General features: G+C 40.7%; 1 protein-coding gene across 3 annotated transcripts in view; it reads right to left on the bottom strand.

Moving 5' to 3' along the window:
* Window positions 1–8,023: 8,023 nt before the first annotated feature.
* Window positions 8,024–16,475, bottom strand: part of chata (choline O-acetyltransferase a) — a 28,150-nt gene continuing 19,698 nt past the window's right edge. For all 3 annotated transcript variants that reach the window (XM_034185541.1, XM_034185542.1, XM_034185543.1), the window contains 7 exons: window positions 14,272–14,372; window positions 13,996–14,124; window positions 13,808–13,930; window positions 13,578–13,719; window positions 9,357–9,419; window positions 9,115–9,252; window positions 8,024–8,431 (listed from right to left, as the gene is read on the bottom strand). In XM_034185541.1, the coding sequence (XP_034041432.1) occupies window positions 8,042–8,431; window positions 9,115–9,252; window positions 9,357–9,419; window positions 13,578–13,719; window positions 13,808–13,930; window positions 13,996–14,124; window positions 14,272–14,372 (1,086 nt within the window). In that variant the 3' untranslated portion in view covers window positions 8,024–8,041. The remainder of the gene's footprint in view (window positions 8,432–9,114; window positions 9,253–9,356; window positions 9,420–13,577; window positions 13,720–13,807; window positions 13,931–13,995; window positions 14,125–14,271; window positions 14,373–16,475) is intronic.

Here is a 16,475-nt window from a genome sequence, read left to right as displayed (position 1 = left end):
TTCCCAAGGGCAAGCTGGTGGTAAGAGATGTACCTGGAGGGGACTTCAGCAGGTTGTATAAGCAGAAGCCGACCACATTCATCTCCAAATGGGATATTGATCAAACTATTAATGGGAGTGTAAGAGATTAACGTTCTCTCTGCCATAAATAGAGGTGGGGATGGGTGAAAAAGAAAAGAGATACACTCATGAGTCATCTTACCTTGTGACGTACACACAAGATGAAGCTCAAAGCTTATAATGACTCCCTGGACTTGGCCATCAGAAGAGTATCTGTACGTGGTGAAAGTCAGTCTTGTTGAGATAGTCATTTTGGCAGTGGCAGTCATGTCTCTGGGTTCTCGGAGTATGACAGCGAGAGTTTATAGTGTCATGGGGTTGATGGACAGAGGTGTTTGGTGATACTGATATCTTTGCAGAAGAATTGAAGATACAAGTCTTTTGAGTCCTGGTGCTTTCTCTCCTACTGTATGGTTGTGAGACTGGGATGCTAACCAGTGACCTAAGGTGATGCTAGATGTCTTTGGTAATAGGTCTCTTTGGAGGAATCTTGTGTTAAAATATCAGGTAATTAGGGAGACTAAGAAGAGGAGTATCTCTTGCAGTGTGAGAGATTGTGAGATATAGCATTTTGGCCAAGTGAAGTGTTGGGGGATGTGATCCATTATGGGGGTGGCACAATGTTGAGGACCCAAGAAGGCCAAGGGGACACGAATACTTTGCCTGACTGTGGCAGATAGATGAGTACTTTTGGCAGGTGGTGATGGTCTGGTTGTTTGCATGGGAAGGTGGTTTGCGGTGTGGTGGATGCAGCAACGTGTGTCACCAGTGTCTGCTCCCAGACCTTATGTGACCAATATCTGTCAGGACAACCCCCCACCCCCCAGCAATTTGCTAATTCACTGTGCGGTATAATGGTGGCTAAACTTTGTGCACAGCGTGGGATTGCAGACTGCTCCGGACCTGAACTAAGTTGAAATTCTGTTGCCAATCTGAAATTTATACATTAAATATGTGGGGGCTGGAGAGCCTCTAGCATTTTGATAGCTGGTCTCTTACCGTTTTCAGCCACAGCGAATGTCTTTACTGATCCCTCATCACACATAAATGCAATGCTTTGTGAAGCGTGAGAGAATTCCTTCCTGGGCAAATTAGAGAGGGGCCAATAGGGGATACTGCTGTTTTTCTGTGAAAAACACTGACAATATGGACTTGGTTGGCTGAACACAAAGGAATTTATTTATTTGATTGTTAAGGAAATGTTTTGTTTACCCTACACTGATGTTGCATGCTATGTGCTTTCACCAAATGAGCGTGAAAAGAGATAAAACTCTAGAGTTTCTTCAAAGTGCACAATGGAGATATGGATGACAGAGTCAATCTGTTGTTTGTAGTCAAAATAAACTTTTTAGTTTGTCCACACCTGAATATTTTCACTCGCAAATCCCTGCTGAGGTTTGACGGCATTGCAAAAGGTGGGGTACCCCCCCCCCCCTTTGTAAAGTTATATGTATTTTAGGTCATTTTTTGTGAAAATAGTTATTTTCTGCAACAACAAAATGGAAAGGCATAATCATCAGAACTGATGATCTGTTCCAGCCTGAGCTTGCTGTGCACTGTGACAGTGCTTGCCACATTCGCGCTAACAGATATTTAGCAAAGCTCACTTTTTTTGTTAGATTAGCTTCTCAGCTAACTTTGAAAACCATACTCACGTGTGCCACTAGCTTATGGGAAGCCAACAGTGGACGCTCTCGTTTTGGCCGAACAACGATAAACATTTTCTGTATAGTGTGCCACACTGAGAAGTGTGTTTGAAAACCACTAGCGGACCAATTAGCTTTCAGCAAATTATGCTATGTTTACTTCAGCTAACATTTTTTTTTTAAATAAGGTTTAATGGTCCAAAACATTTGTAAACCCTAAAATCACACATTTGTTCCTGTTGGAGTTTATACAAAAATCCATTAAGCAAAACTGACACATTGCATGAATAAGCATCACATCAAGGAGATACGGGAGCAGGAGGTCAAACCAGATTAAATGCGTTAATCATTGAAATTTGTTTCTTAATATTACTTATTTGTTTAATACTTCCTGTACTGTGAATAAACTGTATGTTGGCCGATGAAGCCAACAGGACCACATCATCTGCAAAAACCAGTGATGAGACCCTGATCCCACCAAGCTGGAAACCCCCCTCCCCCTGACTACACCTCGATATCCTGTTAATGAATATCACAAACAGGATTCGTGACAAGGGGCAGCCCTGGCGGAGGCCAACCCCCACTGGAAAGGAGTCTGACTTACGGCTGAGCACCCGCACACAGCTCTTGCTTTGTGAGTACAGAGATTGGATGGCCCTGAGAAGGGACCCCCTCACTCTGCAGCATCTCCTACAGTATCTCCCAGGGTATCCAATCATACGCCTTCTCCAAGTCCACAAAACACGTAGACTGACTGGGCATACTCCCAGGCCCCCTCCAGGATCCTTGTGAGAGTGAAGAGCTGGTCAGTTGTTCCACGGCCTGGAAGGAACCCGCATTGGTTCTCTTCAATCAGAGGTTCGACTATCGACCGAACCCTCCTTTCCAGCACCCTGGGGTAGACTTTACCAGGGAGGCTGAGTAGTGTCATGCCCCCTGTAGTTGGCACACACTTTCTGGTCCCCCTTTTTAAATATTTGGACCACCACGCCAGTTTGCCACTCCTTAGGCACTGTCCCAGACCTCAACGCAATTTTGAAGAGACGTCTCATCAAGACAATCCCTTCACACCCAGAGCCTTCAGCATTTCTGGATGGATCTCATCAACCCCCAGGGCCTTGCCACTGCGGAGTTGTTTGACTACCTCAGTGACTTCCACCAGGGAAATTGATGAAAATCCTCCATTAGCTTCCAGCTCTGCCCCTACTATAGAGGGCACTCCGGTCTGATGCAGGAGTTCTTCAAAGTGTTCCTTCCAGTGCCGGATTACATCCTCAGTTAAGTTCAACAGAGTCCCATCCTTACCGAAGACCAGTGGTGTCCAAACTATTCCAGAAAGGGCCGAGAGGGTGCAGGTTTTCCTTGCAGCCACTGACTTCAGCAGGTGATTTCACTGATTAACATCCCTTTGAACAGGTGGGATGACTTCATCAGTGAAATCACCTGCTGGAGTCAGTGACTGCAAAGAAAACCTGCACCCTCTCGGCTCTTTCTGGAATAGTTTGGACACCACTGCTATAGACAGTTTGGATGGTTCCCCGTTTTCCCCTCCTGAGGTGCCTCACGGTCTGCCCTCCAGGCCTGTTGGCACCTGACCACCGGTGTCCACCACGGTGTTCGAGGATTCATATGGGCTGTAGTGTATAGTCACCGTTGCGTTTCTTGACATCGCTTACTGGGGTAAACTTGTTGACAGTGTCAGGTATCACATCACTCTCCTGTTGCAGTCCTGGTGTGAGGGCAGGTTTTTGTTGCACATGATGTAACCGCATCAACAGCGAGCACCTCATTGCATTGTGGTTAACAGAGCAACAGTGAATGGCTCTACCTGCACTATGACCTACCTGTGCAAGTTGCTCAGTTATTTAGCATGGAACTATGCTTCCTGTCCTTTTAAATTCAGTTTATTAGTAATGGAACAGGTCTCTGCATCAACTTTATTTAAATTTGCGGTCTGTTAGTGAAGCTTAGGGCTAGTGGCCGGCGATCACCTTAGTATTTTCTCTGCTTTCCTCCCTTTGTGCTTGCTCTATGGGGTTGGTAAGGTTAGACCTTTCTTGTGTGAAGTGCCTTGAGGCAACTTTGTTGTGATTTGGTGCTGTATAAATGTAATAAATGTAAAGTTATCGGAGTTGGACTACCAGCCTGTAGACCATGGTTTGATTCCAGGTGCGGCTGCTTCAGACTACCTGTTTGTGTTTTTGAAGAAGACACTTCATTTGCATCTTCCCCATCAAAGTATCTGTAAATGAATATTGGTTTTTGCTCATAATGTAACCTGCAAAGGAATGAAGTTCCCTCCAGGTGAAATCGTGAGCTCTTGTGCATTTCACGCAACAGTCTCCATGGACAAAGTACCAGGCAGAGGCCTCTGTCTACTCCTACAGCCAAGTGATGTTTCTCCTAATTATGAGGTGTAGCATGTGATTAATTGATGAAGTTTCTGGTAATTGTACGTAGGTCGTAAATAGTAACATTGTTTACAAATTGAGCTATAAAGACGGACAATTATTAAGTGCATATTCTGACCTCATCATCATTTCTATGTGTATTTTCCAAGTCTAAGATCCACTGAACAAAAAATATAAACATCACTTTTGTTTTTGCTCCCATTTTTCATGAGCTGAAGTCAAAGATCTAAAACATTTTCTATATACACAAAAGACTTATTTCTCTCAAATATTGATCACAAGTCTGTCTAAATCTGTGTTAGTGAGCACTTCTCCTTTGCCAAGATAATCCATCCCACCTCACAGGTGTGGCATATCAAGATGCTGATTAGACAGCATGATTATTGCACAGGTGTGCCTTAGGCTTTAGATACTGACCTTATTTACCTTGTTTAACTGTGCAATGTAGATAATTTTGTTTTCTGGCACAACGTAGCCCCATTAACTGTCTGTAATCAATGTCACCACGCACAGTGTGTTGTGTGGTCCAGGGTTCTTGACTTTTCTTACAGATAACTCTTAGACAGGACAATGATGATGATTATAAAAATGAACAGTCAACTTTTTTTGGCTTTCTTCCTTTTAATCAACTTTTTGCATCTTAAATATTACACTTGAAACATAGCAGCTACATTTAGAATTACATTTACTCTGTGTGACATTCTATAAAAATAAAGCAATAACTGAGATATTTTCTTCTCATAAATTTACACACACACATTTTTGGTCACATTCTTTGACACACCAAGAGTATCCTTCTTTAGTCTTGCTGTTTCTGTATAATATAACATTATTACAGCACAGTGACATCATTGTAAAAGGATGCTTTCGTAGGCAGACACTTTAGTAACACTACACATTGCTGTGGCAACAGTTTATACTGCATAGAGCATTGACTTGTACAGTATGGAAAATACCTGGCAATGAGTTTAAATGAACCTTTATTGTACAAAAAGATATGTAAACATGATTTTTCTCTGTGATTTTGCTTCTTGTGGCTACTGGCATTTTATGAAATACTGCAATTATGCTCAAAATAATTATTTTCCAGAGAACTTTCAATATGCATCCTGATATATTTCTCATTTAGCCATTAGATCTAATGTAAGGGAAGTTGCTCCACAGTAAAACTAAAATCTGCCAGTGTCATTGTAGATCTGTCCTTGGTCTTGCCTAATAGGGCTTTTCTGGTACTCTTGCTCGCCATTGTATTCAAAAATCAACTAGAAAGCTGTCCAAAAAGGAAAGAAATGGAATAATTCAACTCACGTTTTGAAAAATAAAATAGAGTAAAGATTTCAGGTTGAATACCCAAAGCGACTGCTTCATTTGGTCTGTCAGCGTCAATGTCAATGTTGCTGCAAAGCTAGTATGTTGTTGTGTGATCTGCCTGGAAACAAAAAAATATGGCATCTTGTGCATGGTACTGACAAAATGTTAAGAAAATGCTGGTTAAACACGGCCACATGTGACTTACAATGATGCAAACAATAAAATAGATGGCGAATTATGGTTGTGGTAGTGGTCAGTATTGTTTATGGTCAATCAAGTGCCAACATCTTACCGACCTTCACCATTCGAATGTGTAACTGAATGCATGTGTTTAGTTTTGAGACATAATGGTCAACATGATTTTGATGGTAAACTCTCTCATTTTGTAATTTAGGTGAAAATGCACATATCTGCGGTTTTCACATATATGCTGGTAGCCAAGGGAAGCCAACTCTAAATACAAAATAATGTTACAAATTTGAGTTTTTATGGATATGTAAAATGGTGCAGGGGTGGTGGCCAAGTGATTAGTGCACATGGCATGGCAGGTTCCCGGTTCAAATCCCACCCCTGCCACATTTCTCCATGTAATGTGGAGTTGCGTCAGGAATGGCATCCGGCATAAAACTTGTGCCAATTCAACATGCAGATCCACCTCGGATTTGCTGTGGAGACCCCGAGTGCAAACAAGGGAGCAGCCGAAGGGACTTACTTACTATAGATATGTAAAATGGTAAATGGACTGCATTTATGTAGCGCTTTTCCATCTGCATCAGACGCTCAAAGCGCTTTACAATAATGCCTCACATTCACCCCGATGTCAAGGTGCCGTACAAGGTACTCACTACACACCGGGATCAAGTAGGGGATTAAGGACCTTGCCCAAGGGCCCTTTGTGATTTTTCTGGTCAGGCTGGGATTTGAACAGAGGATCCTCTGGTCTCAAGATCAATGCTTAACCACTAGACCATCACCTCCCCTCTCAGCCCAGTCTCATGTTTTTTTTTCGTGCTCCCGTGACGAAATGAGTCAAATTTTTGTGACGGGGTTTTTTTTTTTAACTCACTATTCCTAACCCTAACATACCCCCGACCATAACCATAACCTAATCTTACTCTTTCCCTCCACCCTAACCGTGACCACCCCCGACCCCGCCCTGGCTTCACTTATAATTTTGTGCAGCCATCACGGAATGAATAAGAATGAATTTGTGCTGCTGTGACGAAAAATGAGGCGCTTTTCGTCACAATGTCGCGAACCAATAGATTAATGTATATTTCGTGCTGCTGAATCACGACTTGCCGTGCCCCGCTCCTCAATTTGAACTCGTTCCCAGCTTTTTTCAGCCCCCCCATCACTTAAATGCCTGTTGTAACTAACTACCAGCAGCCAGGACTGGGCAATGTGGTGAAAAAACAAAGTATTTTTCACCACATTGATAAATATCAACATTTATCATGATATATATAATTTGCAGCAATTCCACTCTGTGCACACCTGAAACTGTCACATCTCAGAAGTTGAGCAGAGTAGGTCCTCTGACAAACCTCCTAAGAGGACCAAGAGCTGCACACATTTCTCTCTCGCGGGAACCGTTCCAAATTCCCAATGCGGATCTTTACCGGATCTGCTATGGTGACCCTGAACAACTGCGGACAGCCAAAAACAAGTAAATACTGATCATCATTACTCTATATATAATCTAATAATGTTGCCAGTTTGAAGAATATCCTAATAATCACTGAAACCTGAAGAAACTAGATGGTTCATTAGTTAAACTTTTGGAGGTTATATTTTTGCCTGTTTGTTTGTGAACAGCCTGAAACCCACAATTTTTCATGTATCGTTCTGAAATTTTACTGAAGATTCATATCCTGATAGGCAAGAACTGATTCATTTTTGACTCAAAGGTCAAAGTCAGAAACATCTTGGACAAATTTACTTTCACAGGTCATTTTTCTCTTTCTTTTTTTTTTACCCCACTTCCAGTGTTTTTTTTTAATTATTATTTTTTTTAAATCACCGGTAGGTAAAATAGCATTTTATTGTCAAAAATGACCACGCACTTTGGTGTGCATGCAAAAACCTGCATATGTTAGAGGTGTTACACCCCAAACTTCACTAGAAGTCCTCACATATATTTGTTCCAACCACCCACTAATCCAGCTGATAGTAATTTCTTCAACTATTCAGTCAGGTAGAAGAGCTAATCACTGAAATCACCTGTTTTACTTGAACAGGCAGAAGCAACACATGGTAGGACTTTTATTTTCTGCTGTGTAATAAGATCTGTCCATATCGATATCAATTGAATATATCAATATCGATTTAATATTTTAATATCATGATTTTTGCAGTAAACAACAATAATCTGATGTTTTTAGTCTTTCTGTTACCTCGATAACCTCTAATATTGATTACAGAGTCAGTCACCGGAAAATTGACACATTTTACAATACGTCACACGACAGTATTACATGACATATTTGTAACACTTTCAACATTTGTTTTTTCAGTGACAACATCAAACACTTAAAATCGCACCTCTGACATGACAAGTAGACTTTTCCCCCACTACTTACTTCCATTCTTCAAAGCTTGCGGTTGTCCTCGTCATGACGTCTGGGTTTGAGCTTCCGCTTTGTTCTGGTCTGCTGACCTCACCAGAACCTGCGGCAGCGGTTGCTGATAATTGATCAGATTGTTCGGTCTCTGCTGTGTGTTGCTTTGCTGATCAGTTTCCGTTTGTGTGTGCGTCTCCAACGTCTGACTAATTTTTTGCTCGGAGACATTTTTGCCTGAGCTATTTTTGTTGCACAGATCCCTCATGTCCAGGAGTCCCTGTACCAGAGCGCTGACAAACTCTGCTGAAGACGTGTGTGGGCTCTTGTAAAAACTTGACACAGAGAAGATGATGTGTTCTGACTGAGGGTTGTAGCACACGCCGTAACCGTTCGGAACCACAGGTCCATAGCAGCAGAACATCTCAACAGTCGTCGGCACCTGCAAGGATAAGAAATACTTCAGTCATTAAACATAAGTCACATTTACAGTCCAGAAGTTAGTTTTGCCATTAATGTAATTTCTGGAATAGTTCTGAAAACCTCTTGTGAAAAAAATCAAGGGCACTATTTACATGCAGTACTGTGGAAAACTTATATGTATGATTTATTTATTTATTTGTTTGGCTTTCAAACACATTACTGTTCCAAAGAATAAAAATCAGCTGCAATATTTTTTTCTGTTTCATTAAAATAAAGTAAATTATGAAGCTCTGAACAGTTTTCAAAAAGAAGAAAAAGTTGTTTTCTCTGTAGGTGTACTCACTGGTGGCATATTATAACATAAATGTAGTTCTCAAATTTTACTTATTGATAAAATGAGTGCTAAATGCTAATACAGTCAATAAATACAATCTCTGATTTTATTATAAATTGCAGGAGACCATTTTAAAGAGATTGCGATTTTACCACCAAAAATAAATTTTATATTTTTAACTGTTTGCACATAATAACTTTTCCCTATATATTTAGGTACTTTTCTTTTAATAATTAATATTTTGACATTAAATCTGTAATTTGAAACATCTTTCTTACTGTCATATCACAGATTATCAAAACAAATAAATTTACAAAACAACATTTTCCATATTTTTTTCAGTTTAATGTTGTGAAATGATGCCAAACCTGACTTGTAGAAAGAATAAATTGATTACTGATGACATAGGCTTCATCTTTGAAAATCCCTGGTTTCTCCAACTTCAGTTCTTGTGCAATTTCACGCAGTCCTAATAAGTGATTATCTATTCCCATCCCTGTAATTGCCTGGAAAGGAGACAGCATACGCACATTATGACATGTACATGTGCCTTTCTTGACAAACATAAAATATATTATTTGGACTTTTCAATGTAAGACCCTCAACTTACCAAAATTGTGTACTTTGTCTGTGCTGCGATGGCACCTTGTAACAGCTCCATCTTTTCTGCAGCCTTGAAATGAGCAAAATGAAAATCAATACTAAACTAAAATCAATACAAAGCCTGTTTATGTACAGTAAATATGGTTACATATAATACAAAACAACAGTTTACACTTAAGTTGTAATTGAACATTCATCCATCCATCCATCCACCCATCCACCCATCCACCCATCCATCTCTTCTCCTCCACTGACTAGGTACAGAATAAATAAGGCAGCACAGACATTCGTCTCCCCACCAAATTTCACCATGTGCCATGGGAAATTCTAAAATGAGGCATTTTGAGGCCAGATGGGAACTTGGAGTTTAACATAATTAGAAAAGCTCCAAAGGGATGTACCCAGTGAGCACTTGATCAGATACCTGAACCACCTCATCTGTGTCCTTTCAACATCAAGGAGCTTTGATTGTCAACCCTGCTTACTCAACTGTGAAGGAAAGTCACTTCTCCTTAATTTGGTCATGGCCAAAGGTTCACAACCACATAAACCAGCTGCTAAATTCAGCTCAGCTACATCTACACCTGGCAATATCTTACTCAAAATACCCCATGAATAGCTTCACTTGGGGCAACAATAATTTCCCAACCAAGAGGAAAAAGTCCACTATACTGCAACAGATTCTGTGACTTCTTTGGCAGTTTTGTAGGCGCTGATTCACAATGAGCATCAGGGATCTATTTAAGAAGCCATCAGAAGTACACTCAGTAGCCACTTCCATGCAGTATAGAGATTCAACTGCTCATTGAAGCCCATATTCACTGTCACATGGCAGAGACTCAGTGAATTTAGACAACTGCTGAAGTTCAGAGCAAGCATCAGAATGGACTATAAGCATGTCATGGTTGTTGTTGCCAGACAGGTTGCTTTGAGTATTTCAGAAAGTGCTTCCATCTCTATGGTCTGTAGTCAATGGTCTTAAAGAGAAGGAACAGCCACTTAGCGATTTTCTTTTAGCAAAAAATGCCTTGTTGATGTGGACAGAGAAGAACAGCCAGACGGATGTGAGCTGATGGAAAAGCACCAGAATTTCAAATAATCAATACATGTACAGAAGATCATCTCTGAAGGGAAACACACCAAACTTTCAAGCAGACCAATTACAGCAGGGATCCAATCCTGTCAGCTAAGAACAGTAAGCTGAGGCTACAAGTGAGCACAGGCTTAACAAAATTAAGCAAGGAAAGACTAAAAATAAAAGTCTAAGTTTCTATGGGTTATTCACATGGTAGGGTCAGAATTAGGTGTAAACAACAAGAATGCATGGATGACTTTTATCAACAGGTTGCTGGTGATGTGGCAACTGCAAAATGCAATCATGTCAATCTGGTTCAAAATCTCTGAGGAATGTTTCCAGGACCTTGTTGAATCCATGCCACAAAGAACTAAAGTTGTTATGAAGATAAAACGCAATTCAGCCAGATATAAATAAGGTATATGTAATGCAGTGGCCATTGAATCTAGAGCTGTAGACATGCATTTACCACCCCAAATCAGAAAAATCTTGGAGGGAGGTTATAGAGTAATGTGTGTTGCCGGCAAGACACCATCTTTTCCAGGGACATACATGCATTTCTCAACTAGACAATGCAAAACCACATTCTGCACACATTCCAAAGGCATGGCTGCAGAGGAAGAGGGTACTGGTACTAAACAGGCTCACTTACAGTCCTGACCTGTCCCCAATTGAGAATGCGTACAAAATGTTGAACCAAGAAAAAAATGCAACAACTGTGACCCTGCCCTGTTGCACACCTTAAACATGTTTGTAGGTGGAATGGGATAAAAGAACACATGAAACGCTTCATCGCTTCATATTGTCGATCCCAAAACATCTTTAATTGTTGTGAGAAGGAAAGGCAACATTACAACGTGGTAAATATTTACGTATCATCCCAAATTATTTTGGAATGTATTACACGCCTGAAATGTAGGAATGGATGTTCATATCAACAAATGAAGTTGTAATATCTTGGGTTTATACTTTCTGCAGTTAAATAGAAATCAAAGTATGTAAATGTAGGAATCACTGCATTTTTACCCGAGGCCATCTAATATGGCCATCAGGTATTACAAAGGCTTTGCGTCCATCTGTCTGTGCTCAGCATAAGTCCAGTCCTATTACAGCCACAATCTTCAAATTTACAGGGAACATTAGTGGGACACAGATCTTGGACAAATTCAAAGATGGCTAACCTTGACCTATTTTAGGAGGTTAAAAAGTCACATTCTGTTTAAGTCTGTTCCATTTGTTTTTAAATGGGGGGCATGACAGCCAGTCAGAGCTGCACCTTGATGTCAGTAGCTGGTCTATCCAAAATTGCTTTGTTCTGTGTGTTTATATACATGTTTCTCATATATTATGTAAAGGTTAGTGAGAAATAAACACTTCTGACATTGAAATAGCTGTTTTTGGAATCTAATAACACCTCTGAACTTATTTACAAGACATGTCATGGATGTTAGCGTGGTGACATCACAGGCTGGTAGCTAGCTGCAGAACTCTGTTTCCTTTGTGTGTACGAGGTCTGTCCAAAAAGTAACGGACCTTTTAATTTTTTTCAAAAACTATATGGATTTGAATCACGTGTGATTGCATCAGCCAAGCTTGAACCTTCGTGCGCATGCGTGAGTTTTTCCACGCCTGTCGGTTGCGTCATTCGCCTGTGGGCAGGCTTTGAGTGAGCACTGGTCCACCCCTCCCGTCAGATTTCTTTTGTCTGAGAACTTGCTGAGAGACTGTCGCTTTGCTCCATGAAATTTTTTTCAGAAACTGTTAGAGACAGGCAGTTGGAAACCATTCGATAGATTCAGTTGGATATTGGTGAAGATTCTGTCGGCGTCATGCGGATTATGGACTGTTAAAACCTTTCTAAAGACGGCGCACAGTGGCGGAGGGCGCGGCGCGTCGAGCGGCCATCGACAGGCTGGATCGACCAGATCATTTCTAAACTGAACGCTGTGTTGATCCGGGACATCGTGTGACTACCACAGAAATGGCAACAGAGCTGGACATAGCACTTTTGCGGCACATTCCACTGTTAAGGAGATTTTGTAATGAAAGACGTGCGGAGGATTTCGCGTGTCGGCACGAAGCAGCTCAGGACGAAAGGTTTCAGTCCTGCTAATGCTCCCAAGAACCATTTTACTGAAAAAAGTCTGAAGGACCTAAATGACATGGTGAGATGCTGATGAGCTTCGCTCATTCATGTCCGCGACATATGCATATTAATGTCTATGTTTGTCGACCGTTGGTTTGTGACCTTTTATGGCTTTTTACGACAATTTTTTTTCCAGTTTGTGGCTTTTTCCCCACTGGGGCTGATTTTTTTTGGTGCCATTTCTGGTTTGTGCCTCTGTCTACCGTAGAGCGAGCTTCGCGTCACTGCACAGTGCTTCGCTCATATTATGTAAAAGCTAGCAAGAAATAAACAGTTCTAAAACTGAAAATGCTGTTTGTATAACATGATAACACCTCTGGAGTCATTTACAAGACATTTTGCAGATGTTAGCATGAATGCTAACTTCCGCTCACTCAAAACTAACTTCCCATGGAGTTAGATTTGTCTCATTAATACGTGCAAATGCACAGACAGTGATCTACAAATATTCCTTGATTTGCACAACTTCCACTCTTAAAATATAAACATTGTCTTTGATTGACTGATTGATTGAGAGGCTTTATTGAACATGTACAAATTTGAGGCAGGATCTTCATAAATAATGAAACAACTGCAAATTATAAAGAACATAATGCTCATACAGCCAAGGGTATTTTTTAACATTGCTTTATATATTTAATTTTTTTGTTTGGTTTTTTAAGTTGCATTTTCTATACTGTCCCAACTTTTTCTGATTCAGGGTTATACATACACCTTGGATTAAAAAAATATTCCAACTCAGTTTTCCCTGAGTGCGTATGTACAGTTTTATCAAACAATTTGTGTTAAGTCAGTTACAATTTTGACTTTATTTTGCTATAACATGCCTACCACTGTATTTTATGAGTAACAATCAGAAATGTGACACTGGAGTTACCATAACAGATGCCCTAACCTTCAGATGGTCCTTTAAATTCTGTCTATAAAAACCACAGACACTGCCACCTTTCTGCAGTACAAAACATGATGCAGGACACAACTGCTCCATCCAGACTGTCACATCTTACACTTTTGCGTATATTTGCATCAGTCATTGCTTTGACAAAGGCCAGCGCTTCGGCAGTTGCTGACCGGATGTTGTCCACTCTGCCTTTCTGAAAACGACGTGTAGATGCGCTCTCGTAAGTTGGCACGGCTCTGCCGTGACATCTAGAGTAGCACACAGAGAGAACAACTCTGTTGCCCATGTTGATGTGGCATATTAGAGTATTTTGTGTAACAGTTGGCTTTTTCTTACCTGTAGTACGCTAATTGAAGGGCGAGCTGGATGTAAGCATCTGGACTCATTTTCTGCTTCTTAATAAACTCTTTCCCATATTCACAGAATTTATGGACATTTATGTCTAGATTTTTCACCAGCCTAGGAAACAACGTGGTAATGAGCTAGGAATCCCTCTGTTTGTGTAGAAAATGGAATAAACTGACCTCTGGAGTTTGTCAGTAGAAGAGCTCAGGAGTTTGTGGACCTCTGGAGTGCATTTCCAGCGGAGTCTGCGAGGGGCAGGAAGCTCACTCACACTGGCAGCCCTGACCAACTTTGAAGGACTGCCAATCCTAGTCAAATAGGAGTAATTACGAAACATTTCATTTTTAAACTTTTTTTTGGCTTTTCAAATCATACACCAGAAATATCACATAAAAACTTTGCCTTTTTACAGTGCAACTTTGAAATTTTGTTTGTATTATTTTGTGAAGTCTCACATGAATTTAAGCAGATACTCTGTGCAGTGCACAAGGACAATTCCCTCAAATGGCGAGTGTTCACACACGACCCCGCAGCAGCCGTCAGCGCCTATAACAAACTGACAGTGGGATTAGTTTTAATTATTTTTCGGAAGGTAGACGCAAACTGTAGCACTACGTTTATCAAGTTTTAATTTGTCTTAGTGTCATTCTTTCAGCAGTAAAAATGCTTAATGTTATTTCATGCATGTTTTTCTTGCAGAAAAAAACAGGCAGTCAGTAAAATCAAAAGAAATCAAGTCTTTGGATGACAAATATAAATCATGCAACTGATTATTTGAATTCTTTAGGTTTGTGCTCATGACATTTTTCAGGATGTGAGTTTCTAATTTAATGGAAAGTTCCACTATTCATCAGAATGTCTTTAGATCAAATTTTCAGTGATGCTTTAGAAGACCTGACGTGACTTGAAGTTAGGGCTGGGAAATCTGATCAACATGGCAAAAATTATATTTTTGCATATTGATTGATATTTATCACAATGTATAATCTAATATTGTTTCCAGTTTGAAAAGTATCCTGATTACAACTGAAAGCTGAAGAAACCAGAGGGTTCATTAGTTCAACAGAACGTAAGCATTTAACTGTGTAAATATTTGCTGTATAATTTTTAGATGATGGAAAAGATTTATTTCCTGTCTTGGTTGGCACCAATGATATATTTTTTCAAATCAACTTAAATCTGTGCTTTGTAATTTTTAAGATATCCAAACCGCTTCCACATAATTGATGTTGTGTTACTGTAAGCTGCTAGTTTAAGTATCTTAGTATGTCTAGGGCTTTTGTTTTGAAAAGTCAAGATGGAAGATAGATTTCCCCTTGTAGGATGCTTGATGGCTGGTTTGACAGCCCTTTATTATATTTCCCTGCTGTAGTATAAGCACAGCTAGAACCTTAAGTTATGTTAGTTTATTTGTCAACAATTTCCTCAGCTTTAGAGTGTGACATGGGTTAACGTTCACAGTCACTTTCATGCCCTTTGTCTGTTCACATTCTCTTTATGCCATTTTTTTCCTCCTATGTGTCACAACAGTGGCAACCACAAGGGGAAAAAAAATCAAGAGAAGCTAAAGGAATTAGATTCCAGAGCTTTCTACAATGCCACCAACTTAAAACACACATTGCCGCATTCACTTTGACATGCAAACCACAAACTGTAGGATGACTGACTGTTTTCATGGTTCTGCTGCATAACAGGCTGTTTGATTTGTTCATATCTCACCGATGATGTCTGAACCATATCGTCGGTAAATTGAAATAAAGTAAATGTTGTGTGTTGGGGGATTTGGCTGGATGTTTTTGTGTTGTTTTCTTTTCTTTGCTCTCCAGGTGGTATGCAAACTGGTTTTTGTCTGTGGAGAAGGTGCTGGCAGAAGAGTCCTTCACCCTCATCAGCATTATTAGCTGCACCTGTGGAGGATGTTCACGTGCAGGCCTACTGACTCGCAGCACCTGTGGATGATGCTCACGTGCAAACTTAAAGACTTTCAGCTGAAGCAGATAATGAGATGGCGTTCTGCATTTAAGCCATGAGTGGTTCAAGCAGAATTGCCGGGAACTCGACCTTGTGACGTTCGTTTGTGAGACGCTGAGGACCGCGCCAGGGTTTGACACATCGTGCCTGTGAAGGAGGACGGGTGAGGGACACATGCTGTCAGCACACATCAGAGGTGATTATTGTCTGAATGATCGTTAATAGTAATTTGGCATTCTGTTACGCAGTATATTTGAACATTGATGAGAATTGTGCAGTTTGCCTCTCACTGCCGTGGCGTACGGACTGATGATCCTCCACCTGTTGTGAGAAGCTGCTCATTTACATAAAGCTTAAATTCAGACCTGAATGTGTTGCTGATAGTGTGTGCCTCTGAAGGATATTTGCTGTAGCTCTGTTGACTTACCTCACCTTTTTCCATCCTTCACAGAGTCAGTTTGTCGTGTCCACCTGGGGGGTGTTTGGCGGTGAATCTGAGTCCAGAAGCGCCGAGGCTTCGATCCTTTTGGGCGCTGGAGAGCGCGCCGTCCTTCACTCCGCCAGACAAACCAAATATTTATGTTGTACACTAATTATTGCACTGGAGGGGAAATAAAACCGTTTTGTTTGTGGAACCGCTTTCTGGTTATTTAGCGCTGGGTTCGGTCAGACGTTGGTCCGCTCCTCA

The sequence above is a fragment of the Thalassophryne amazonica genome, chromosome 13, assembly GCF_902500255.1.
Source record: "Thalassophryne amazonica chromosome 13, fThaAma1.1, whole genome shotgun sequence".
NCBI lineage: Eukaryota > Metazoa > Chordata > Actinopteri > Batrachoidiformes > Batrachoididae > Thalassophryne > Thalassophryne amazonica.
The sequence above is the reverse complement of the archived record's forward strand: the minus strand, read 5'-3'. Positions and strand labels throughout refer to the sequence as shown.